The following is a 26134-nucleotide window of genomic DNA, read 5'->3' as shown; positions in this document are numbered from 1 at the left end:
AGGTTTTATTATTTTATTTTATTTAAATATCTGATAAAATGAACGGACTTTTTGGTATATCTATTTTTCCAATTTAATTGAAGAAAAAGAAGAAGAAGAATAGAATAGAAAAAAGAAAAATGTTCTTACGATTTTTATGTCATAAGTATATATTTTTATTCTTTTTTTTTATATTATTTGATTTATTTTAATTCGACTTCGTTTACTTATATTTTCGGTTCTTTCTATGTGTGTTCCTTTGCGAGGATCGCAGTCGTGCACAATTGCTGGTTACCATGGAAAGACGACAGTGTGGGAGGACTACTGTAATCACGACAATAGAGGAACAACTGTATCCGTTGTTCGTCGTTTCGTATAACGAGGTAGCTGATGATAGCAGTCGTTGCCATAGGATAGTAAAAAAAAAGAAAAAAATTCAGAAGTGGGAAGCACGGGGGCGAGAAAGAAAATAGACATATAAAATGGAAGATAAATTGGAGAACTTGTGAGAACTTGTATAAAAAAATAGTTCATTTAATTATATCTAAATTTGCGTTGTAACAACGCGTAATGCCAATCGTAAATTTTGTAATATTTCTAAATGTCGACTATTGTTGCATAGAAAATGTATATATATACTGACATTTTCATTTACGATATCGTCTCGAATTATTTTTCTCGAATTTAATACGAAAGAATTCACGATTATTTCGCAGATACGTTTCTCGACTAAACAAATATAAAATACGATCATGCAACGAAACAAAATGTTCATTCTATCGTAACAAAACGATAAACAAAAAGAAAAAAAAAGAAAAAGAGAGTGAAGGGGCTTAGAACGAATAGAAAAAAAAGAATAACATTCGTATTTTATCTGTTATATTTAAATTCTCCTCGAAACCTTTGTCAAATGTTTTTTGCCCACTGGTGGCCAGTCCGTCATTTTTAATTATGTTTTCTAACCCTTTTATTCTACCTGTCTTTCAAAAGGCCCCTGAACCGTCATCGGTAGGATAATGAAGTCCCATTGGTACAACCCGAATACACAATTAGTGCTTGTAATGTTGCCTCTGAAAGCAGGCGAACTAGACGATGGCGTTCTCCCTCTCAATATTCAAAACGAGAACCAACCGCGACGCAATTGTCCCTATATCTCCTTCTAACCCTACCATAACCCTACCTGCATCCAACTATATAGCTGGAGTCCCCGAGTGGCATTCACCCATCCAGTTTCCGCCGTTTTCAAATCCTTCTTTCTCTCTCTCTCTCTCTCTCTCTCTCTCTCTCTCTCTTTCATTCTTTTCTTTAGTTTTTATTTTTATTTTCTCTCCATTTCTCTCTCGTTCTAACTTTCGAAGATTATCCTCTGATGCACGCGAAGATTTTTCTGAGAGAGAGAGGAGAGGATATATAAAGAGATAAGCGATTTAACCACTTAATTCACTCTATGTCCCTTTTTCTCATCCTCTCTCTTTCTCTTTCTTTCTTTCTGTTTCTCTCTCCCTTCCTTCCTTTTTTACTTCTCCCTCTCACATTCACGCGTTATACGAAAGAATTATATCACGTCCGTGCCTTTTGGTTACGTTCGTTTTACCAAGAATGGCCTTTTATCGCCACAGAAATGTATGGCTGATATATTTATGAGATCGGATAAAACGGATTTTTTATGGGAACTGGATGTCCGTTTAAAGAATTTCTCAGCACGTTAGGGGGGACGGTTATCGAAATGCGATTATTTTATTGGCCCCGTTTCTTCTTCTTCTTCTTTTTATTCTTATTCTTATTCTTATTCTTATTCTTCCTCTTTCTTTGTAGTAGTTTTACTACAAAGATTAATATGATTTATTATCCTAATATAAAATGATGTACAATCTAGTCGATTCAATTATAAAAAAAAAAAAACAAAAAAAAACAGAAAATAAATAAGAAAAAAAAACTAGAATAAGTGGAAAATGAGTTTCTATCTTCATGAAACGGACACTTGGCTGGCTGGCTGGTGGTGGTACCCACGAAAGGTTGAAAGTGTCAAGCTACTCAAGAAATCCAAAGGTACTAAATCTAGATTCTATCTTCGGCGTTAGGACGAGACTCTCGATGCAGAAGGTTTTCTATGTCCGTAAAGAGGATATCAAGAGTGTCGATAGCTATCCCTGATTCATCACTTTTCAAATCGACCGTTTCACCCTTTTTTTGGACACTTCTTGCGTCTTTTTCTTTTCTTTCTATTCTTCTTTTCCTTTTATCTTCGACATTTTTCCTAGGACCAATTGCTTTTGGGTAAAGTGAAATCGATCCGGTAGAAAACTTTGAAATCCATTCAGGGAAAATAAATTCGAATTCGATGCTAGAAAGAAATATGACATACTTGAACGGTTACGGATGGTATCGGTTCGGAAGAATTTTTAATCTTGACTTTATGACTACTATTCGCCAATTCTTTCGATGCCCAAGGATCGGTAGTATTGACAAGAAACTTATTAGTCAAAACTTATTTTCATGATAACTAAAGTAGAGAAATTCTTTGATAGTATGTGTGAAACTCCAATTAAAAGTGATTTCACGAGTACTTTCTCGATGAACAACTGTTACGTCTAATTGTTGAGAATACATTTTTTTATAATTATGTTATACATATTAATATAATCCCGTGAGATGTATTTCATTAAAGATGCACGTAATAAATCCAATCTCTCTTCTTATTCGAGCTATCATTATAATCAACACTTACAATATCTTGTATACTTGCGTGTATATCCATCGGTAATTTAAAGAAAATAAATATGAAATAATAAGTTGAATAATTCAAACATAGATTACTGTTGTGTAAAAAACCGTAGAAGTTTTTCATTTTACAAGGAAATATCAATTATTTCAAATTTACATTTAGGACAGATATTTTTGAGTAAAAAATTTTTTTTTCATTACTATGACTACAAGAATAATATAGATGATTTCTTTTGTCCCGAAAACATTTTGTTCCGTCATATATACAACCACATACGGTGAAGCAAAAATTGAAAAGGCAAATATTCATAAGAATATTTTTGGTGGTTGGATTCGAAAACAAACATCACAATGAGAAAATACGAGCATTATTTCGAATAACAAACGTACCGTTTAGATTGAAATTACTGTTTGGAGACATTCCTCAATAATATACAGTGTGTAAATTAACGAGATGAAACGAGTAACGAATCTTAAAATCAAACAACATTTATTGTAAAGAATGTTTAATAGAAGAGAAAATAAAAATGAAAGAAAGACAAGAAAAGTAATCGATCTTAATCGAAACTCGAGATCACTTAGTAAGTCTTGTAAGTATTCGTCAAATCTTCGAGATAATTTTTTCTTTTCTTTTCTTTTTATTTCGTATATTATATAAAGGCAACGACCCCTACATTCAGGCTGGAATAATTGGCATTAATGAATCGGGTTGAAACCAGCACGGATCTTATAAACTAACGAGCCCAGTAGCCACGACAGGGTCCGAAAGGGCAAAAGAGAAAGAGAGAGAGAAAAAGAAAGAAGAAAAAGAAAAAGACAACGACGAAGTGGCCATGGTATTGTCCCACGACTTTGACTCCGACGTTAACGAGCGCGTACAAACATTGAACCAACGAACGCGCTTTAACCTTTAAAATTTTTTCTTCTTCTTCTTTTTATTTTTTATTTTTTTTATTTTCTTCGCCATTTCTTTCCGACCCTCGAGATGGTTCTCTCGTCCAAGAACCTTTTTTTCCCCCATTTCTTTTTTTATCTTTTTTTACCCCTTATCCACACACAATCCGGTTTCTCATTTAGATTTCTTACGTCAGACGAAAACGTATCTTATTCGAGAAAGCTTGTTAATTATGTCAATTATGTAATCCCAAGACAATCAATTTATTGTAAACTTTCTCTCCTGTTCGTAAAGTATCATGTACGTTTTCATAAAAAAAAAGAAAGAAACAAAAAATATAACGAAACGAAATACACCCAACAAGAGAAACTTTTACAATAAAAGATTCCCTATTATTTTCCCCTCTACCTTTTTTGTCACTCACAATCAAGTATTTTCCTTATTCGATTTTAAAGAAAAATCAAACCCCGATCACTTTGTTACTCCATTTTATTCGACGTGAGCTTAATAAAAAAATAAAAAAAATCAAGAAAAAAGGAAAAGAAATTACTTTTAATTTTCGCAGTAGGTACGAACAAATCCGTTGTGATCCGAGAAAAATAATTTCCACCGGTTTAAACGATATCATTGAAAGGATTAAAACCTTGTCTTTTCATTTTTGCTCGTAAAAATTCAATAAGAGATAACAACAACAATAACACAAAAAAGAATAAACAATAAAAAAATAAATAAATACAAGAAAAAAAAACGAATATAAATGAAACGTTTGATGATATTTATTTCGTGTCAGAACAATGATTGATAGCTAAGAATCTTGATGACTCCGCTTTTCTTTTTTTTTTTTGTAAGGAACCAGGAATAAGGGATGAAAAGGGACTTTGGGTGGAAACGAACGGTCCAAGTTAGACAGCAAATCGAACTAACAATGTCGATCGATGAAAAAGCTCTTGCTTTACGCTTCATTGTCCGCGGATTCATCGGTGACAAATTACAAATTGGCGATTGTATGGATACAGACAGGGAGAGAGAGAGAAAGGACAAGTTAAGAAGGAAGAAGAGATGGTCCAAGTCGAAAACTTGGAAAGAACAGATTTCTGGAGTACGGGTTTGCCATCCCTTGTGAAATTACTCTTGTTCTTTCGCGAAAAATTAAAAATAATGTGCCAGATAAGACGCGTAAAATCGAACGTGATTGTTTATTCAATAAAGATCATTAATAACCGATAGGAACACACAGATATTCGTTTTGATAAGTTGAAAGATAAATTGAAGGATAATAATCCCTTTAGTTATCTTGTCTCTCTGATTACGTTTTTATCTTTGGCTAATAATAATAACCAATTTATTTTTATTTATTTTTCTTCCCTCTTCTTTTTGTTTATTATTTTTACCTGGTATTGAAATCTTTCTCTATTATTTTTTCTTTTTATCCATTAGTCTCTTCTTTTTCTCTCTCTTTATCTTTCTTTTTCTTTCTTATACAAACTTTGTACATAAATATGGATTCGTTGTAGAAAAAGGATGATACTCAACGAAGAGAGATAAATAGAAGCACGTATGTCGGTGCATCAAGCTTTCGGAAAGTATCATTAACGCACCGGAGATCGAGGTCAAAAGCTTGCGTGCATGTCACTCGTGTTCGCGCACGTACACGCTCGCACACTTCCACATTTACGTACGTATCTCTACGCATTCACGTACGAATAGTCGTTCATTCCTCGTTCTCTCGTGTTTATATTTGTGTATATATGCGTATACGCTCGCATGTGTATAGGTGCGTTTGCAACAACCTTTATAAACCCAATAAGAGAATATATATCCAACCAGAACAGTGATTCTAGACTTCATTTCTTCTTTTTATTTTTTTTTTAATTTTTGTCCCCTTTTTCCTTTACTTTTACCTGTCATTCACAATACCTATAATTCGAATAATGTTAAATATAAAACGGAGATATATTTTATCGACTGAATGAATATGATCGACGATCATGACTCACGAGTCACGTTCTAGATTATTTTCATTTAAATATTATCGAAATTTGTGTTTGGTACAAATTCTCGACGATTGTCTTCTCGTTATTAACCCCAGTTGCAAAAAAAAAATTGACAATGAATAAAAATGAAAAATAAAATATTTTATAGAAATTTTGATCATCTCGTTTTCGACAACACATTATTAGTAGAATTCTATCCACATACTTTTATCTTAAAACTTATTGAAATATTTTGCAAAAAAAAAGAAAAAAAGCTTCTTAATTGACAAAAGTTGATCACTAACTGACAATGAGTGAAAATCACTGATCGTGAAAGAAGGAAAAACACAAAAAGCCACCCCCTAACGCTGAAAACAGATTCAACAGTCGATCAGTATTTCAAAGGAAGATTACGAATAGTTGCAAAGTTACTTGGGGGATAACTTTCAAGAGGAATAGATTAACAGAAAGAGTGAGTGAGAGAGTGAGAGAGTGAGAGTGAAAATGAGATATCGAGAGAAGAGAATGCTCGTTGAAGGCAAATGGTCGGATTAACGTCAGCCATCGTTCATGCCAGTTTCCCGAAACGCGATACCGCGGTAAACGTGACAACGATCTGAAGAGGACTTATGTTAAAGGTCGAGCCAGCAAACACACGAGAGATCGACAGTCGAAAGTGGTCCTCGAATGAGACGGACCTCTCTCCTGGGTTTCCTCGTTTTCTCTATTGTTTCTGCGAACGACATCGAGGACACGCGTCGGTAAATAATAAATTCGTCCTGTCGAGTTTCCATGTTCCTCTCTCTCTAACTTCCTTCCTTCCTTCCTTCCTTCTCTTATTTTTTTTATAATATGTGCGTCAACAATACTAAATGAGAGGAAGAATAGTAGACTACGAACGGGGGGAAAAGGAACGCATCGAATAAAAGAGGAACACACAGATCATTTTCAAAGACTGGAATATATTTTCTTTTTTTTTATTATTATCTACGTTTATTATTATTATCATTATTATTATTATTATTATTATTATTATTATTATTATTATTATTATTATTATTATTAATCATCTCTCTCTTCCAACAAATGTCGATTACATCGAGGGGAAAAAATCACAGAATGAATATCACGAGCCACGCGTTCGTTCTCTTCTTTCAATTCTTTTTTTAATATTTTTATTTTTTACAATTTTTCTTTCTTTTATTTATTTATTTATTATTTTCTTTATTAATACGTCAGATTCGTCGACGTAAAAAAAGAAAAAATAGAAAAGGGAGATAGACATTTTTTTTTAAAAGATCATTACGAATTCTCTCGTTTGAATATTTCAATAATAATTTGATCCAGGACGTCGAGCATCAAGCTCATACGATATTGATTATACATCCGTTAAATGAAAACGTCTGTAATCGGTGTATGGCATATATCAGGACTTACCAGAGAAGTAATTAATGTTAGCATAAACAATCAATTCCATATTTGATATATATATATATATCTATCTCTCTGTATTTCTCTTTCGAGTGTTTATATAAATCTTTTTTCTTTTTTCGTTGAACGATTATGAATCGTGAATATATAAAATTAGTTTCAACAAAGTTAATATTTTTATTTAAACTATAAAATATGTAAGATATCTGGTTTTCAATGTGAATTATATCTATAGATATCTGCGTGTCTATATACATATACACATATGGAATATTTGTATATCCTGTATGTCCATGGAAAATATCAGAAATTCTTTCAACGGTATACTTTCGTCGAATTTATGTATCAAAATGCTTAACCATATTTCCTGACCATCTCTCTATATGTTAATACTTCGGTTATAGAGATAGAAGATTAAAGTTTTGTTTTGGTATCTAACGTGTAACATGGACCAACATAAACAAACGAGTACCTCTTGTAACGTGTTTTCTTGTCATCTAACAAAAGTTCAGCAGACGACAGCTGATTTGCATAACAGGGTACGTGCAATAATCCCCATAACTTACAGAAGTTTACATTGAGAAGGTAACATGTCCCACGTGGCACGAATACGAACTATCGAAATCCAAAAAATGTTGCGTTTATAATCGCTTAACATAACGTTGACATTAATCAAGACCTAAGAGAGGTAGAGAGATCAAGAAAAACGAATACAAAAAGAATCAAATTATCTCGAGGATCGAATTGAACAACAAAGGCTATTTAAAAATACTGACATACATTCAGTTTCCTTTCCTTGTTGTGTCAATTAAATATATATAAACATATATACGTAAGAATAAAAAAAAAGAGAATAATAGTTAATGAGCTAATTACATAATATGAAAATATAACAACGTGATCAATTAATTGAAACAAAGATATTGATACAAAGAACGAGAGTAATTACTTCATAGAACATAAAGGAGTTATCGTTGTGGGTAATTGATCTCATGTATGAAGCTCGATAAATGAACAAGTCGAACGAAATCTCGAATAACAACAAAAACATGCATGTGTACATATATATATATATATATATATATATATCTATCTATATCTATATATATATAAAAATCTCGTGTCACAGTTTTCGTTCCCATACTCCTCCGAAACGGCTTGACCGATTTTGATGAAATTTTTTGTGCTTATCCGGTATCTATGAGAATCGGCCAACATCTATTTTTCATCCCCCTAAATGTTAGGGGTAGTCCACCCCTAAACTTTTTTTCATTTTTTAGACAAAATTTGTAATTTCTATTTTTTTATGATACAGCATACAAAAATACATACAATCCTTAATTTTCACCCTTCTACGATCAACCCTTATTTTTTAATAGCTATTTTAGTAATTTAATCATTTTTCCTCTCCGGTCGATAACTGATCAATCGTCATTTATTTAGTTATTATTATCCCCGCCAGATGTTTATAGGTGTCACTTCTGACCCAGTAAACAGCACGGAGTAGGGATGAGAACGAAGCCGGTTTCCTTTATTTTTTACTCCCTACACAGTTGTCGGCCATCATTATTGTTTATGCATCAAGTGTAGTAGTAACGTTGACAATTATTATTTTGCTATCTCAGTGTAACTCTTATATTAACTTTTAATCATTCCTATTTTATCAATAATAATTAAATTATCAATTTTGAGTGTATTTTGCACGATTAGTTAATCAAGTGATTTTATAACCTCAAAAGTACTCAACACGTGACACGAGCTTCCAATAACAACGGATTTTGTGTTGTAAGTATACTTTTTTTTATTTATGTTGTTGATCTTATAAAAATGTAATTTTAATTTAATTTTATTAAATTATCAATTTTGAGTTCAAGTGATTACGTGACACGAGCTTCCAATAACAACGGATTTTGTGTTGTAAGTATACTTTTTTTTATTTATGTTGTTGATCTTATAAAAATGTAATTTTAATTTAATTTTATTAAAAAAATGTAATTGAACAATTAAGATTTTCATAGTTTCCAGAAAATCACAATGCCAAGAAAACGCAAAGGGGCTGATTTGAGCCGCAGTACAAGTAAAGCTCGAAAGTTGCGAAATAGCAGATCCGAAAGAACAGAAGAACAAATCCAGCAACAAAATACTGATGCACGTGTCAGAATGGCGCAATTGCATCAAGAAGAGCCAGAAGATACACGAGCTGAACGCAATGAAGTCAGAAGATTAGAACAACGAAAATCACGCCGTTTCACAGTCAATAGACGAAGAACAAGTGACCAACAACGACAACAGGTACATCGAGCATTTATATCTGATTCATTCCTGCGTCTAGCATTCCAGTATGAGCCCGATATTGAATATTATGCTCATTCAAAAGTGGTAATTGGTGCTATGGACAAGGAATGTCCGCATTGTCATGCTCTGAAATTCAAAAATGAGCCAGCTGGGATGTGTTGCACGTTAGGAAAAGTGCAACTACCTGAAATTGAAACACCACCTGAACCATTGAACGGCTTACTTATCGGCACGGATCCAGATTCTAATGTGTTCCTGAAGTCAATTCGAAGTTTCAATTCATGCTTTCAAATGACATCGTTCGGAGCAACAGAAATAGTTCGAAATACTAATGCAAATGGTCAACAATTCAATTCTACATTCACAATCAGAGGCCAAGTTTATCATAAAATGGGCTCACTGCTGCCAATGCCAAACGAACCACATAAATTCTTACAGATCTACTTTATGGGCGGCGAGGATTCCGAAAGCGCACAATCGTCCATGGCCACTGTGCTGAAACGGTGTAAAATTATTATTTGGGATGAATGTACTATGGCACACAAACATTCACTTGAGGCGTTGAACAGGACATTGAAAGATCTTAAAAACAGTGACAAACTATTTGGCGGAACTCTGTTGGTCCTTTCAGGTGATTTCAGACAAACACTTCCAGTCATTCCACGTTCAACATACGCTGATGAGATCAACGCTTGCTTAAAATCATCTCCATTGTGGCGTAATGTTGAAAAATTACAGCTAAAAATAAATATGCGCGTTCAAATGCTTCAAGATCCATCCGCTGAAACATTTTCAAAACAACTCTTAGATATCGGTGATGGAAAACTTGCTATAGATGAAACTGGATACGTAAAATTACCGACCGATTTCTGCACAATCGCTGATTCGCAAGATACTCTCATTGAACAAATATTTCCCGATGTACACACACAGTACATAAATCATGAATGGCTTGCCGAAAGAGCGATTTTAGCGGCAAAAAATGTAGACGTTGACAATTTAAATCTGAAGATACAAATGTTGTTGCCAGGGAACTTGGTATCATATAAATCTATTGATACAGTTTGCGACGACAGCGAAGCAGTAAATTTTCCCACAGAGTTTTTGAACTCACTGGATTTGCCAGGCATGCCACCGCATAATTTACAATTAAAGGTTGGATCTCCAATTATCTTGCTTCGTAATTTGAACCCGCCCAGGCTGTGCAACGGTACGCGATTAGTCATTCACAAATTAATGAAAAACGTGATCGAAGCCAGGATTTTAAATGGCAAGTTCAGAGGTGAAAATATACTCATACCACGGATTCCTATTATACCTACAGATGTGCCAATTCAATTCAAACGTATTCAGTTTCCGATTAGATTGGCATTTGCAATGACTATCAACAAATCCCAAGGTCAAACAATGTCTGTTTGTGGATTAGATTTGAGAACACCATGTTTTTCACACGGACAATTATACGTGGCATGCTCTCGAGTGGGTAAACCATCCAGTTTGTTTGTGTTAGCTAAAGATGGACTAACAAAAAATATTGTTCACGCTATAGCATTAAGAGATTGATATTGTTTAATAGTGTTACTGTCGTAATTGTTTAATTAATGATATATAATTTTAAGGAATAAATTATAATAACTTAAAAATAATGTTTGCCTTTTGTTATTTTTATATTCCCTCATCATTCACAGCGCTCCATGCTTATTTCACGCATATACCACATTCTTACATACATACAATATACACACTCTAACATACATACATACTTACAAGGAGTAAGCTATTTTTTGTCTGGAATAAAAAATTATATACTGAATTTTATTAATTAATAAATTATCTTTGTTTTATCAGTTTTACGTTCTTTCATTTAACGATTTTTAAATCGATCTGATTATGAAAAAGTTTTCACCTCGAAAAAAGCCACAGCAACGCGTGGCCGGGGCACCCTAGTATATATATATGTGTATACTAGGGTGCCCCGGCCACGCGTTGCTGTGGCTTTTTTCGAGGTGAAAACTTTTTCATAATCAGATCGATTTAAAAATCGTTAAATGAAAGAACGTAAAACTGATAAAACAAAGATAATTTATTAATTAATAAAATTCAGTATATAATTTTTTATTCCAGACAAAAAATAGCTTACTCCTTGTAAGTATGTATGTATGTTAGAGTGTGTATATTGTATGTATGTAAGAATGTGGTATATGCGTGAAATAAGCATGGAGCGCTGTGAATGATGAGGGAATATAAAAATAACAAAAGGCAAACATTATTTTTAAGTTATTATAATTTATTCCTTAAAATTATATATCATTAATTAAACAATTACGACAGTAACACTATTAAACAATATCAATCTCTTAATGCTATAGCGTGAACAATATTTTTTGTTAGTCCATCTTTAGCTAACACAAACAAACTGGATGGTTTACCCACTCGAGAGCATGCCACGTATAATTGTCCGTGTGAAAAACATGGTGTTCTCAAATCTAATCCACAAACAGACATTGTTTGACCTTGGGATTTGTTGATAGTCATTGCAAATGCCAATCTAATCGGAAACTGAATACGTTTGAATTGAATTGGCACATCTGTAGGTATAATAGGAATCCGTGGTATGAGTATATTTTCACCTCTGAACTTGCCATTTAAAATCCTGGCTTCGATCACGTTTTTCATTAATTTGTGAATGACTAATCGCGTACCGTTGCACAGCCTGGGCGGGTTCAAATTACGAAGCAAGATAATTGGAGATCCAACCTTTAATTGTAAATTATGCGGTGGCATGCCTGGCAAATCCAGTGAGTTCAAAAACTCTGTGGGAAAATTTACTGCTTCGCTGTCGTCGCAAACTGTATCAATAGATTTATATGATACCAAGTTCCCTGGCAACAACATTTGTATCTTCAGATTTAAATTGTCAACGTCTACATTTTTTGCCGCTAAAATCGCTCTTTCGGCAAGCCATTCATGATTTATGTACTGTGTGTGTACATCGGGAAATATTTGTTCAATGAGAGTATCTTGCGAATCAGCGATTGTGCAGAAATCGGTCGGTAATTTTACGTATCCAGTTTCATCTATAGCAAGTTTTCCATCACCGATATCTAAGAGTTGTTTTGAAAATGTTTCAGCGGATGGATCTTGAAGCATTTGAACGCGCATATTTATTTTTAGCTGTAATTTTTCAACATTACGCCACAATGGAGATGATTTTAAGCAAGCGTTGATCTCATCAGCGTATGTTGAACGTGGAATGACTGGAAGTGTTTGTCTGAAATCACCTGAAAGGACCAACAGAGTTCCGCCAAATAGTTTGTCACTGTTTTTAAGATCTTTCAATGTCCTGTTCAACGCCTCAAGTGAATGTTTGTGTGCCATAGTACATTCATCCCAAATAATAATTTTACACCGTTTCAGCACAGTGGCCATGGACGATTGTGCGCTTTCGGAATCCTCGCCGCCCATAAAGTAGATCTGTAAGAATTTATGTGGTTCGTTTGGCATTGGCAGCAGTGAGCCCATTTTATGATAAACTTGGCCTCTGATTGTGAATGTAGAATTGAATTGTTGACCATTTGCATTAGTATTTCGAACTATTTCTGTTGCTCCGAACGATGTCATTTGAAAGCATGAATTGAAACTTCGAATTGACTTCAGGAACACATTAGAATCTGGATCCGTGCCGATAAGTAAGCCGTTCAATGGTTCAGGTGGTGTTTCAATTTCAGGTAGTTGCACTTTTCCTAACGTGCAACACATCCCAGCTGGCTCATTTTTGAATTTCAGAGCATGACAATGCGGACATTCCTTGTCCATAGCACCAATTACCACTTTTGAATGAGCATAATATTCAATATCGGGCTCATACTGGAATGCTAGACGCAGGAATGAATCAGATATAAATGCTCGATGTACCTGTTGTCGTTGTTGGTCACTTGTTCTTCGTCTATTGACTGTGAAACGGCGTGATTTTCGTTGTTCTAATCTTCTGACTTCATTGCGTTCAGCTCGTGTATCTTCTGGCTCTTCTTGATGCAATTGCGCCATTCTGACACGTGCATCAGTATTTTGTTGCTGGATTTGTTCTTCTGTTCTTTCGGATCTGCTATTTCGCAACTTTCGAGCTTTACTTGTACTGCGGCTCAAATCAGCCCCTTTGCGTTTTCTTGGCATTGTGATTTTCTGGAAACTATGAAAATCTTAATTGTTCAATTACATTTTTTTAATAAAATTAAATTAAAATTACATTTTTATAAGATCAACAACATAAATAAAAAAAAGTATACTTACAACACAAAATCCGTTGTTATTGGAAGCTCGTGTCACGTAATCACTTGAACTCAAAATTGATAATTTAATAAAATTAAATTAAAATTACATTTTTATAAGATCAACAACATAAATAAAAAAAAGTATACTTACAACACAAAATCCGTTGTTATTGGAAGCTCGTGTCACGTGTTGAGTACTTTTGAGGTTATAAAATCACTTGATTAACTAATCGTGCAAAATACACTCAAAATTGATAATTTAATTATTATTGATAAAATAGGAATGATTAAAAGTTAATATAAGAGTTACACTGAGATAGCAAAATAATAATTGTCAACGTTACTACTACACTTGATGCATAAACAATAATGATGGCCGACAACTGTGTAGGGAGTAAAAAATAAAGGAAACCGGCTTCGTTCTCATCCCTACTCCGTGCTGTTTACTGGGTCAGAAGTGACACCTATAAACATCTGGCGGGGATAATAATAACTAAATAAATGACGATTGATCAGTTATCGACCGGAGAGGAAAATGATTAAATTACTAAAATAGCTATTAAAAAATAAGGGTTGATCGTAGAAGGGTGAAAATTAAGGATTGTATGTATTTTTGTATGCTGTATCATAAAAAAATAGAAATTACAAATTTTGTCTAAAAAATGAAAAAAAAGTTTAGGGGTGGACTACCCCTAACATTTAGGGGGATGAAAAATAGATGTTGGCCGATTCTCATAGATACCGGATAAGCACAAAAAATTTCATCAAAATCGGTCAAGCCGTTTCGGAGGAGTATGGGAACGAAAACTGTGACACGAGATTTTTATATATATATAGATAGATAGATATATGTACGAGATATCATGCATACCTTTCGTCTTTCTCCTTTTCTCTCTGTCTGTCTCTCTCTCTCTCTTTCTCTCTCTCTCTCTCTCTCTCTCTCTCTCTCCCATTCACCCGTTTCCTCTATAACTCAACAATAATTTCAGTATCGGTCTGCACGCAGCTATTATGAGTCCTATTGTTAGTCCTAACCATTGTCACAGAGCTACTCGCGTGCGACCACGAAGTTACACTACCTCAGTACATTGTAAATCTGATTGTGAACGTAGTACAAGCTTATGTGAAATTAATATTAGTGTAAGAGATAGACTAATTGATATTTATATAAGTATACGTTATACTAATTATATATTAGGGGGACCGAAAAGTAATCAAAATTTCTTCGGTAAGTACACTCACATTTAGTTTGTGTCAATAAAAAATCGAAGAACTTTTTAATAGAAGAAATTGAACAATTTCCTTTACGTAAGGCAAAAAGTGTTAGAAAATGATGCAAACATTTTTTTATTGATTAGCATTTTAAATTTCTATAATAAATAAATGTTTTTCGTCAATAAAGAAAAATTCAGATTACTTTTCAGTCCCCCGAATAGAAAGAATAATTTTTGTTGCAAAAATTATCAAAATATTACGCAATAAGATGAAAATAAAATGAAGAGGAAAACTATCATCTCTTTTTTTCTTGTCTGTATTATACATATTTATATATGATAACATAGAGAATAAAATATGGTATCTCAAGGAACCCACGATTCATATTCGAAAAATAATGTCAAAAAGAAACGAATCAAAGCAGAAGAAAGACCAAGGTAAGGAATCATTGAAATACCTGGAGGCGATTGGATGTACGAAAGAGAAGAAGGAAAACGTTATCCATCTTATTGCCATGGCGTATCTGATCATTCCCTTATTTCTACGTGTTTACGTATGAAAATGATGCACTCGAGGAAATAGAAGCAGGGAAATATAGCGAAACACGCGACGAAATGGGCTACGAAAGGAGGAATGAAATGGAGGTGATGGGAGTTTGGTGACAGGTAGGGAAATGGGTGCGCACACGTTGAGACAGATCGCATCTTGGCTAGGATTACCCTTTCTCTCTTCCTTTCTCTCTCTCCTTTTGCATCCAAACATCCTACTATCTCTCTCTCTCTCTCTCTCTCTCTCTCTCTTTTCCCTGTACGTCTGTACATCTGTCCGTCTGTCTGTCCTGTCTTTTCAGAGCCACATTTCGAAGGTAGACTCCAAACCATCATACGTGTGCATACATTCGTTATCGCGGTATTGTCGTGCATAGCTATAATCCACGCATAGTCAGGAGAACGAACGCTTTGCATGCAGTAAGGTCCTACCAAGCTACGAATGGATAGTAGATTACACGCGTCGTGCGATATTTCCTCTTACTCTAGTTTCATATATACTTCGTTCTCTCTTCTTCAGATAAACCGTCGTAGTATGTAGCTTTCAGGCACGGAACGACACTTGCTCGTTGGATCCTGTTTACGCGAGATAGGATGCGGCGTCGTAACGCTCGACGAGCTCGTGAAAAAAAAGAGGAAAGAAGAAAAGAAAAAAAAAGCATAGTATTATCTATTATCGTAGTTGCGAAACGTTTCCACCAATATCTGTACATAGGATGAATACGCGTCGTCTGCCTATGGTACAAGCAAGGGATGAATATTCGCTGTAGCGTATCTCCTTTGAACGATCGCGAACGAGAATTCGAATATAAACAGTAGCTAGCGAGAGTCATAGCTTGTTTCCCAGGACAGAAGCAGATATAATATTTGTATACGCTTACAAATGTTGATGTTTAAGTTCCATTGAAATACTATTCTAAACTCTTGTTAGATAGATATATTTACTTACTCGGAAGATAGTTGTTTCAATAAATGGTATATATCACTAGGCATCCCCTTAATCTTGGAATAACTTTAATAATATATCGATGGTTACAGTATTAAACGTTAAATTAGTTTGTATTATATTAATTGAAATTTGTTATTAATAATTTGGAGCATTGTGTAAAACGTTTTACTATAAATCTTATAACGATTATTTGTGATAAATTTGATACGATAAGGGTGTTAGTTTTAAAACTGTAATTCGTTAATAATTAACATAATACGATGTGGATTAAATAAGCTCGTCAATTATTTTATATTGAATTTATGTTAATCGATTTGTATTAATTAATTTATTTTTATTTCTAATGGAATTGTTATAACGGAATTATTATAACGTGCGGTAGACCGCTTTGGTCAAACGTTGTTGCGGATTTACGCGATTTGACTGCCATCGTTTAGAATTCATTTTATTTCTGTCTATTTATGAGTGATATCGTTTCTTTCTTTCTTTTTCTTTTTTATTATTCCATTACACGGACACTTGTGTGTACCTTTCGTATTTTTTTGTTTTTTATTTTAACGACTAATAAATATATCGTTCTATGCGTGTCCGACGCATGCACATACACACACACAAAGACGTTAGTTATTTCCATGTAACTTGTATCGTGGGTATCCGCATAGAGTTTTACTATACACAAAATAGGAAGGAAGGTTGTACACGCAGATGAAGTCACTTGAACTTCAATCCGTGCGATGATACGAGGCTAGATTTTCTCTCGTTAAAAGTATCAACAGAGTGCGAAATGAAAATTTGTACATATTTTTCCTTTTTTGTTTTTGTTTTGGAGAATCTCACGCTCCAAAAAACACAGCGAATATACGCGCTAGAATGAAGTCTTTCATTGCGAAAAAACCATTGGCAACTATTTCAAATCGATCTAACGATCGAAAATATCCTTACCCGCAAACTAATGAAAATTAATGAAAAAAAATCAAGGGAAAAAAAAATTCCTCAAACAATCCAGATACAATCTTTTGGGAATAAAAAAGAAAAAAGAGAAAACAAATAATCAAAAATACATGGGGAGGGGGAATGAGGTTTATCGTTAGACGTAAACGATGAGATCACAAGCATGCAAAAGGGTCGATCGCCGTGTAATTGTTGCTTTTTCCTATGCGTTCTACTACCATCAGGGATAATATCGGTCCGATAAGGGATAAATTCGCCGCTAGAATCACAAAGGGAAACGTTACAGAAATCGTGGGTGCCACTGATCACTGATACGAAATTAATGGTCGTCGTTCGTGAATATTCCTACGTGTATACTCGTACGTGTATAGAAAGAGAGAATGAGAATGAATACAACACAAGCATAAAGCGAAAGAGAGAGAGAGAAAGGGAGTTTAGAGAGCGCATATGGAGAATTTCGGAGGCGTTGCAGAGGGCTTATGTGTGCGGATGATATTCTAATGGGCGGCAGTCCGAGCAGAGGCCTCTCTCGCGCATTTAGTCGAATGGGGTAAAACTGCGGTTATTTGCGGTGCACTTCAATCGAATTGGCTGCCGTTTGCATAATCGCCTCTCGGATTCGCGTACACGACGACCGGCATTCGTCAGCGTTCATGCAACTTTTCTCACGAACACTGCCCGCAGATTTTTACCATTTTTCTATATCTTTACTTTCTTTTTTTTTATGTTTCTTTCTTTCTTTCCTTCCTTCTTTCTATCTCATTCCACTATTTTTATCATTCTCTATTATTGTCGATAAAACGAATGTTTCCTCAAACCAACCCCTACCCTCGTCAGCTCTCATACTTTTTCTCTTTTAAATATCAGAAAGACAACTATTTACCGGTCTATCGCTTTTTCTGATTCCATTATTTTCTTTCCAGCAATAGCGTGATATCTAGAATTTATGAATATACTCTCGTTCGATACGTAAAATTCAAAACCCCCTTTTTCCCCTATAAAACTTTATGTTATCCATACGTTGATTACATAACTTGGACTATTTTATTTTCTTTTTTTTTTCTATAGTCACGATTCATAAAAATTTGCTTAATAATTTATTAAAATTGGCCTTTTTACGGTATAGCTAATAAAAGAAACAAAAGATTACTTATATCGATTGTAAATTTAAAAATTTATTAATACTTTGTTGAGAATGAATGAATAGTGTAATTAATTAATGCGTTTTTTTTGTTCAACCTCTCAACTTTTCTCTCCCGATCTATCCGTTTTCTTCCTTTTATAAGTTTCTTTTTCTTTTCATTTTTTTTTTCTAATTACAACGTACGTGTTACGAGATATTATTAATTTTCGAGCCTATGATTTTGAAATTGACTCAATCGTTAAATGTTTCCAGGAACAATCTAAGATTTCAAACGATATACGTAAATTCGATTAATTTGTTTATAATGCATAAAAATAACAATTTAACAAAAAAAATCTATGTGAACATTTAATCAAGTGATATTTGATGGATTTGAAATCGTAAAGCTTGAATGACATTAATTCTGAACAAAAAAAAGAAAAAACTTTGGGTTACGACTGAGTAGGATGTAATGGAGTGTGGCAAAGACGAATGTAAATGGTCTTTGAAGATAAAAAGAATCAAAGGGAAGAGGAAACGAAGGAGAAAAACGTAAAAAAAGAAACAGAAGAAAAGTAAAAGCAAAAGTAGTGGAAGAAGAAGAAGAAAATAGAATAAGATAGAATAAGATAGAAAAGAACGATGAGAAGACGAAGATAGAAGAAAGAAAGAATGTGTGGGAGGGAAGTTGGGATAGCCTCGACGAGATTAAAGTCGTCTCACCTGTCGTCGGTGAGGAGTAGAGTAGCACCGCTAGTAGTACCAGCTGCATTTTAGTCAGACACTTTCCGCACCTGGAGCACGATTCACCGACCGAAGTGGTGGCCCACTTGCGCACCTGCACCCTCGAGTGGTTCATCGTTCACTTGACATTTGTTCGGCGAAAAATCTACGGCGCTTTCGCGCGGACCAATTGTCTTTGAACGAAAAAGGAACAAAAAAAAATCAGCTAACCTCGGCGGACCGTATTCTTTTTCTCTCTCTCTTTTTTTTCTCTCTTTCCTAATTTATAATCCGAGTAGTAATTGAACTTACTGGATTCTTTATTAAGGTTTCCCTTCTTTTGTAATTTTCACCTTGGACGATGAAACTACGAAAATTTGCAATTTTAACTTTTCTATTACGGTCACTTTTCTACCTCTTTGTCCTTATTTCCTTTTAATTTATTTCCTCGAAAGAGGACATTTTTACGATATCTTGACGTAATTTCTAATCTTCCTTGTTAATTGAAACTATTAAATTTTCTATCACAGTTTGTGTCTCCTTCTCTCTCTCTCTCTCTCTCTCTCTCTCTCTCTCTTTCTTTCTTTCTCTGTGAAAAAAAAACCCCTATACAAACTCGCGTATTTTTATCCAGCGACGATTGTGAAGTTCCTTCTTCATTCTTTTCCTTCAACGAGTTGAAAAGTCTTCATTTTCTCGTTATAATAAATGTTAAACCTAAAACTGAACTCTTTCTTGTCGTTCGTCTTCTATCATTCTCTCTCTCTCTCACGTTTTTTTGGGGGGGGTTATTCTCGCTGTTTCTTCTCTTCTTCACTTTGTCCTTGGGGCGCTAATTAGCACAAATTAATTATTCGCACCATCGGAAGAGCTAACGCGACTCCTCAAACTTTTCTCGGTTTCTCTTTCGAAATGTATTCACTAGCTCTTAAGCTGCGATACGAACGGAATGTTTCTCGGTGGATTTGCGGCTTGTGAAGTACGTTTACGAATATTTATATAGGAGTTTTCTTCGTTGATTCTCTCAACACAATTCGCCGTTTCTGTCCAAGTATCGTTCTACTTATTCGTTCATCTGGTCCAATTATCGGATACTTGTCTTCGCAACTTACCACTCTCATTTCTTCATTTTGTTATTTACTCAAATTCATCATCCTCCACTTTCTTTATAATTCAACTTCTTCTTTTTTTTCTTTTATTTTTCTTTTTTATTTTCTATTCCTTTTCTTTTAAAATTATTTGCTCGCGATAATCAAACATTCATTAAACACTTGAACATATTTTCCTTCCATGAGCTTGAATTTTCGAATCGTGACGATTAATCGAACGACAATCAACAAAATGAAATTCCAACAACATTTTCGAATGAGCGAAAGGTAAATAGAGAAATAAATAGAGAAAGAGAGAGAGAGTGAGTGAGAGTGAGATGAAGAGATAGAAAGAGAGAGAGAGTGAGTGAAAGATACGCGCGTATTTCAACGAAATTTTCCCACGTGCCACTTCCTTGCAAAGCCACGTGGTTACGATATTCATTCACGACTTTAGTCACTTCTAAACGATATTAAATCGATCTCACCCCTCCCTCACTTATTTATCTCCTTCCTCTTTTTTCCCCTTTTATCACGACCTCGTTCATAATTTCTTTGATCCCTCACTTGTAAATATCAAAAATCACGCGATCCATCATCATTTCAATTCCCCTATACTGTCGTTTAAAATAAACATTCACATCACAAGTAACACATCATCTAATGAATCTTCAAATAAATTATTTTTGGGTTTCAAAAATAATACATATATATTTTAATTAAAAATAATCGAAAGGGTATCACTTTCGAGATGATTCGAAAGATTAATAATTTAAAAATTTGATATAATTCCTCGCATTGAGTAATCGATCAAAAAAAAAAACCAAAACAATGTAATTGTGGTATGAACGATTCGCGTTGAAAAAAAAACAACTTTGACACATAGCAAGGAACCTTTTCCATCGGCAGTTCGTAGTTAACAGAAGGCCTTGGCGGGAGCTCTACCAACGAATAAGGTATTACTCCCACGCGCGCATGCTCCTCCATTCTTTGGATCATCGTCCAACACCAATCTCTCGCTTACTCCCTCTTTCTCTCCCTCTCTCTTTTTTCTTTCTCTTTCTCTTTAACTCACTCACTTCAACCCCCTCTTCATTTTCCTATGAGCTTCCCAAAGAGTACTTTCGCTCTCACTCCGTTACACACACATACACACACACACACACAGAGTTCAACGTTTCTCGATCTCTGTTTTCTTTTCGTTCGTTTCTATTCGTCTCGATATTACCCCCACCACTAGTATCATGCATGCTATGAACTGCACGTGTACTTAATGTAACTCGAAAGGGTGGGGTGATCCATAAATCAATTAATTCAACTAATAAACCGAAGCACCGCCATTCTCTGACTACAGTCTTTTCGTAGGACTCCCTTTCATTCTTTCAAACTTGCTCTCATATTTTCTCTCTCTCTCTCTCTCTCTCTCTCTGCTTTTCTCTCTCATTGTAATCGAATCATTTTTTTTTTTGGTCCATTTGTATCCTTTGGTTTTACTTGCGCAACAAAAAAAATGGATCTTTTTCATTTTATGTTCGCGGTTTTCTCTTTGTTTTGATTGAATCTTTTTTTTTGTTTTTTTTTTCTGTAAAATATGGGAAGAAAAATATCATGTTCTCCAACCGTTTATATGGATGAATCGAAATGGAGATGCGTAGAATGAAGGTAATAAAAAGTTTAAAACTTTTACCTCGACAAAATTTGTTATCATTGTTTTAAAAGATTTCTACGTTGGTGAAATGTTTAATGTGAAAACAGGAGGAGAAAAAAAGTAAAATAAATAAAATAAAATAAAATGAAATAAAACAAAGGAAAAAATGGCAATCGAGAAATAGAGAAGCGCGTTTCACAAATGAAATGTTCTGAAAGAAGGGCTCACGATAACGAGGTTAAATAGGGCGTACGGAGAATGTGGTTACTATCGGGAAAGGTTGGAGCTTATTAATGGATCAAGCCTTTAATCGCAATCGCATCGTTCTGCACGTTGAAAATTACTGCAAATGTGAACGAAATAATGGATAATGAAATATTCTTTAATGTGTAAATGAACATTTTGAGCGTTCACGTAAATTACATTGAATTCATTATTTCTCGAGAAATTTTTATTAATGCACGTAAAAAGATAGATAGATAGACAGAGAGGGAGAGAGAGGAAGGGGGAAAAGGAAGGAGAAAGCTTTCGCAGAGACGCTTCTAATGGTTGGTATCGTATATCGCCTGTATAACGAACGACGAAATGTAATTCTCGAGTACAATGGTAACGGTGGAAGCACGTTCGTTAATATTTACAGATATATAGATGGTATGGTAATTCATAGAGTGAATACAGTTGGTATATTATGTTTCAATATGTGATCTGACCGATATTGCGATCGAACGTGACCAAGTAAAAATGAAGTTACATTTATTTATCTCATGTTGGTGTAAAGATGAGAACTAATTCAATTATAACGGGGGCCTATTCATCGTTCGTTTACGTTTACTACCGGGGTCTAATTTTCCCAAAACGAGTTTTCGCGTAGTTTAATTCGATTGTGGACGTAGAACCAAACATCGATTAAACTAATCGACCCCAATAAGCTTAAACTCGTAAAACCACTTCTCCGTGCATATCCAAGATTAAATGAAATCAAGTAGAAAATTTATTAGCATGTAGATCGTATTCGTTTTCATGTGTTGTATATTATTATTTTCTTGTCTTTTTTTTCCTCCAGATTTTATTAGCTTTATCAAAGAATGTAATATAACAGGTATACGTATAATTTCATTTTCTCGTTATTTCAGAGTAGACGTCGAGCTTATCCTATCCACTTTTTGAGATGATAATCGTTTAAATAGAGTCAATTTATCTACAAAATGTGTGCATCCGACCCTTACAATTTTTCACCAGAGTGACCCTTTGAAAATGGACATGGAACATCATTTTTCGAAATGTTCGCTTAAAATCGTTATCATCGTAACGTCTCGAGGTAAATGTTATCGCGTTGAAAAGGTCTTAAGGTCCTTAAAGAGCTCATTTGTCTCTAGGATTCATCTTTTCGATTACTTCTCTTCCCTTTCGTCTAGCAAAAACTCATTTATACCGAGACGACCCCTGTCCACCACAAAATCATCCTTGAAAAACATCCTCAAATTCGAGAATCGATTTGCCATAATACCACCTCAATTCTTTTATCCATCCTTTATATTTCCTCGTTTTATCCATTATCGAAAAGTCGATCTTCGTTAGATCCCTTTATAAACCATTTTAATCTGAGAATTTTGTTAATGTATCATCACGTAGGATAAATCAATCTGCGTTATCATTGCCCGAATTATTTCTTTTTTTTCAGACCGGAATGACTGATATCAACGTTAATAAAAATGAAAAAAAAACAACAACAAAATAGAAATGATTAAATAAACTCGACGTTGTTTCTTTTTCGCGCTCAGGCCAAATTCGTAAATAGTATTGATCGCGAGTAAAAGAGAGAGAGAGAGAGAGAGAAAAAAAATGAAAGAAATAAGATTAGAAAAGTTGAACTTTGTATCCCTCGATATTTCTCTTTGATTCTTCCCTATTAGCAGAACAGAGACTTGATTTCTTTTAACGAAATCGCGCACATTTTTCTTCATTAGGATGATTACAAGTAAAGAGGATCAAACAAGTACCTACCTACCTCTATCGTTATATCGTTCTACAAACCGTTTAGGTGTGGCTCGAAGGGAGAGAACATGTATTATCACCCAGACTTGATTTCCTGGCGTGTAGACAAAAAATTAAACCTAATCATGCGCTTATAGTAGATTGCCAAGATAAATGGATTAATATAGGTCTAACAGTATCGTTGAATTATTAAAATATATTACTTTGATCATTTGTTACGTGAGATAGAAACAAATGTTCTCTAATGGACATGTAGAAATTATATCCTTTCTTTTTTGATACCAGGACTTTTCTGTTTTCTTTTCTTATGTTTTTTTTTGTTTTTGAAGTGAAACTTCTTAAGTGATGGTAATGACAAAATTTTATGAAACGACATTAAAAAGAAAAGAAACATAGAGACGAAGAAAGAAAGAAAAAGTGAGATTGAACCCACTATACAGATTTCCACTTTATACGATTATAAAAAAATATAAAAGAATTATAAAACTATAATATTCCTAATAAATAATTTGTTTATAAATTAAATGCCCTGGCATATTGTTTAATTCTCATTCTATTAATAATTTTAATTCATATTGTTACTAATTCTTAATTATTATTGAAATAATACTCTTAATGTGCATGTCAGTGCACATCTAAGCGTGCGTTCATACTGTAACAACTTGCGTATTATATTTGAGGTTTCATTCGAATGTCAATTAGAATGTTTTTATTATTGCGTTTGTCGAGTAAGAAACTTGCGTTTTACATTTGAAGTTTCAACCGAATTTACATCAAAGCATTTGCATGTTTACATGTTTGCATGTTTGCGTTAATTTAGGAAGGGAGTACTGTAAATTGAGTACTGCTATATTCCTTATGCGTTAATCGAGTCGTTAGTTTAATTTCAAATGATGTTTATCATTTTTTTTTATCCAACATTAATTATAAGTTAGAGAAAAAGAAATTTTATGACTCGTTATTTGAGTTGAATTTTGTTGAAAATTCTTTCTAATAAATTATTAATGAAATGAATTTGTTAGAAAAATAAATGTAGAGATAAAATCTTAACCTGGGGGGCCACACCAAATACAACAACCTCCTCCTCGTGGTAAGACTTGGGTTAGTATTATTCACGATCTATCCAAATCTAATTGTAAAATGTATAACGCAAATATTACTAAGCGAATGACTGTGGCAAATTCAATCTAAATTTATTTACATGTTTAATTATTATTCACTTTCTTTTGGTTCTTTGTTTAATATTTAAATGATCCACGAGTTTTTTCTTTTTTTATCAAAAAAATCTATGTATTGAATTGCATTATAAAAACTTGAACAATAACGGTTAAACAAATATTGTTGAAATTAAAATGATGTCTAACGAGCCACACAAAACGATCGAAAAAATAAGTTCCGTTATTTTTGCACGAATAGTTAACCATTGAATCGTAAAGCAGGTATATATATATATATATATATATATTATTTATAATAGCTAGTGATGAAACGATAAGTTTCTTGATAATAGATACAATATTTTATCTAAAAGTTTACGGGGGATATTACATAGAAACTTCAGTCTCGAAGAATGAAAGCAACTTGTTTACGCTAAGTCTTGAACTTTTTGATATTATTGTGACTTCTTAAAACAATTATTTCAGTTCAGATGCAACCGTCCTAACGTCAACATCTTCGAGTCGGTAAATATGACAAGCTCTTAGAATTACATTTTATCTCACTTACTCGTTTAATTAAGCTACGTATTAATCTCTTTTAGTCATTCTATGTATTCTCATTTATCTAAAACTATATGTATATATATATATATATATATATATATATATATATATATATATATTTTTTTTTTTTTTTTTTTGAAACAGTTAAAAAATATAGTTTGAAAATTCGAAACAAAAATTGTTTCGTAATAATCTTCTAAGTGGATAGCAAAACAAAGATATTATTTTTACGAATATATAATATAATAATATTTCTTTAATAACGTGTTGTAAAGAATCGAATCGTATAATAATAGAAATAATATAAAATATACTAATTACCTGTAATTATAAAAACGATACAGATTCCGTATAAAAGTGCTACTCACTGAACAAACATGTCGACCACCAATAAGACGATTAAAAGATTCCCACAGTACACTTTGATTCAATTCAAATCGATAATAATCGAGACATATCAAAACTGTTAAATTGATTAATAGAAAAAGAAGAAAATAAACGACAAATACACGGGAAAATGATAATGGTATAAAAAATCCGGATACAGCTGACTGACCTACATAAATTCTGAGAAAAAGTATTGGTAAGTTAACCTATATAATTTC

At 33.6% G+C, this 26134-nt stretch overlaps 3 protein-coding genes across 12 annotated transcripts in view; 1 reads left to right on the top strand and 2 right to left on the bottom strand.

The window, feature by feature from the left end:
- Positions 1 to 21288, bottom strand: part of LOC107073980 (uncharacterized) — a 36035-nt gene extending 14747 nt beyond the window's left edge. Inside the window, exons 1-2 of the mRNA XM_015334973.2 lie at positions 19390 to 21288; positions 19078 to 19271 (exon numbers count right to left, since the gene is read on the bottom strand). Coding sequence (XP_015190459.1) covers positions 19078 to 19213 — 136 coding nt within the window. The 5' untranslated portion in view covers positions 19214 to 19271; positions 19390 to 21288. The remainder of the gene's footprint in view (positions 1 to 19077; positions 19272 to 19389) is intronic.
- On the top strand, positions 8105 to 10943 carry LOC149033013 (ATP-dependent DNA helicase PIF1-like). Of its 5 annotated transcripts, none has more exons than XM_089171306.1 (3): positions 8105 to 8787; positions 8871 to 8919; positions 9028 to 10943. In XM_089171306.1, exon 3 carries the CDS (start codon positions 9037 to 9039, stop codon positions 10858 to 10860), a length of 1824 nt encoding a protein of 607 aa, XP_089027432.1. In that variant the 5' UTR covers positions 8105 to 8787; positions 8871 to 8919; positions 9028 to 9036; the 3' UTR covers positions 10861 to 10943. The 5 variants fall into 5 exon arrangements, with proteins under 5 accessions (XP_089027432.1, XP_089027433.1, XP_089027431.1 ...); XM_089171307.1 differs by having other exon boundaries at positions 9021 to 10943; XM_089171305.1 differs by lacking the exon at positions 8871 to 8919.
- On the bottom strand, positions 11564 to 14110 carry LOC149033012 (ATP-dependent DNA helicase PIF1-like). Of its 6 annotated transcripts, none has more exons than XM_089171302.1 (3): positions 13720 to 14110; positions 13588 to 13636; positions 11564 to 13486 (listed from the first exon to the last, which is right to left on the bottom strand). In XM_089171302.1, the coding sequence occupies exon 3, from the start codon at positions 13468 to 13470 to the stop codon at positions 11647 to 11649; it is 1824 nt and encodes a 607-aa protein (XP_089027428.1). In that variant the 5' UTR covers positions 13471 to 13486; positions 13588 to 13636; positions 13720 to 14110; the 3' UTR covers positions 11564 to 11646. The 6 variants fall into 6 exon arrangements, with proteins under 6 accessions (XP_089027428.1, XP_089027427.1, XP_089027425.1 ...); XM_089171301.1 differs by having other exon boundaries at positions 11564 to 13479; XM_089171299.1 differs by having other exon boundaries at positions 13588 to 14110.
- Positions 21289 to 26134: the final 4846 nt, after the last annotated feature.

The sequence above is a fragment of the Polistes dominula genome, unplaced genomic scaffold (assembly GCF_049000335.1).
Source record: "Polistes dominula isolate Pdom_NZ unplaced genomic scaffold, Pdom_raw_medaka contig_31, whole genome shotgun sequence".
Lineage (NCBI taxonomy): Eukaryota > Metazoa > Arthropoda > Insecta > Hymenoptera > Vespidae > Polistes > Polistes dominula.
The sequence above is the reverse complement of the archived record's forward strand: the minus strand, read 5'-3'. Positions and strand labels throughout refer to the sequence as shown.

What these genes read in the sequence shown, in the direction of transcription:
- LOC149033012 (XM_089171299.1), bottom strand. Translation starts at nt 13,470, where the DNA reads ATGCCAAGAAAACGCAAAGGGGCTGATTTGAGCCGCAGTACAAGTAAA.
- LOC149033013 (XM_089171305.1), top strand. Translation starts at nt 9,037, where the DNA reads ATGCCAAGAAAACGCAAAGGGGCTGATTTGAGCCGCAGTACAAGTAAA.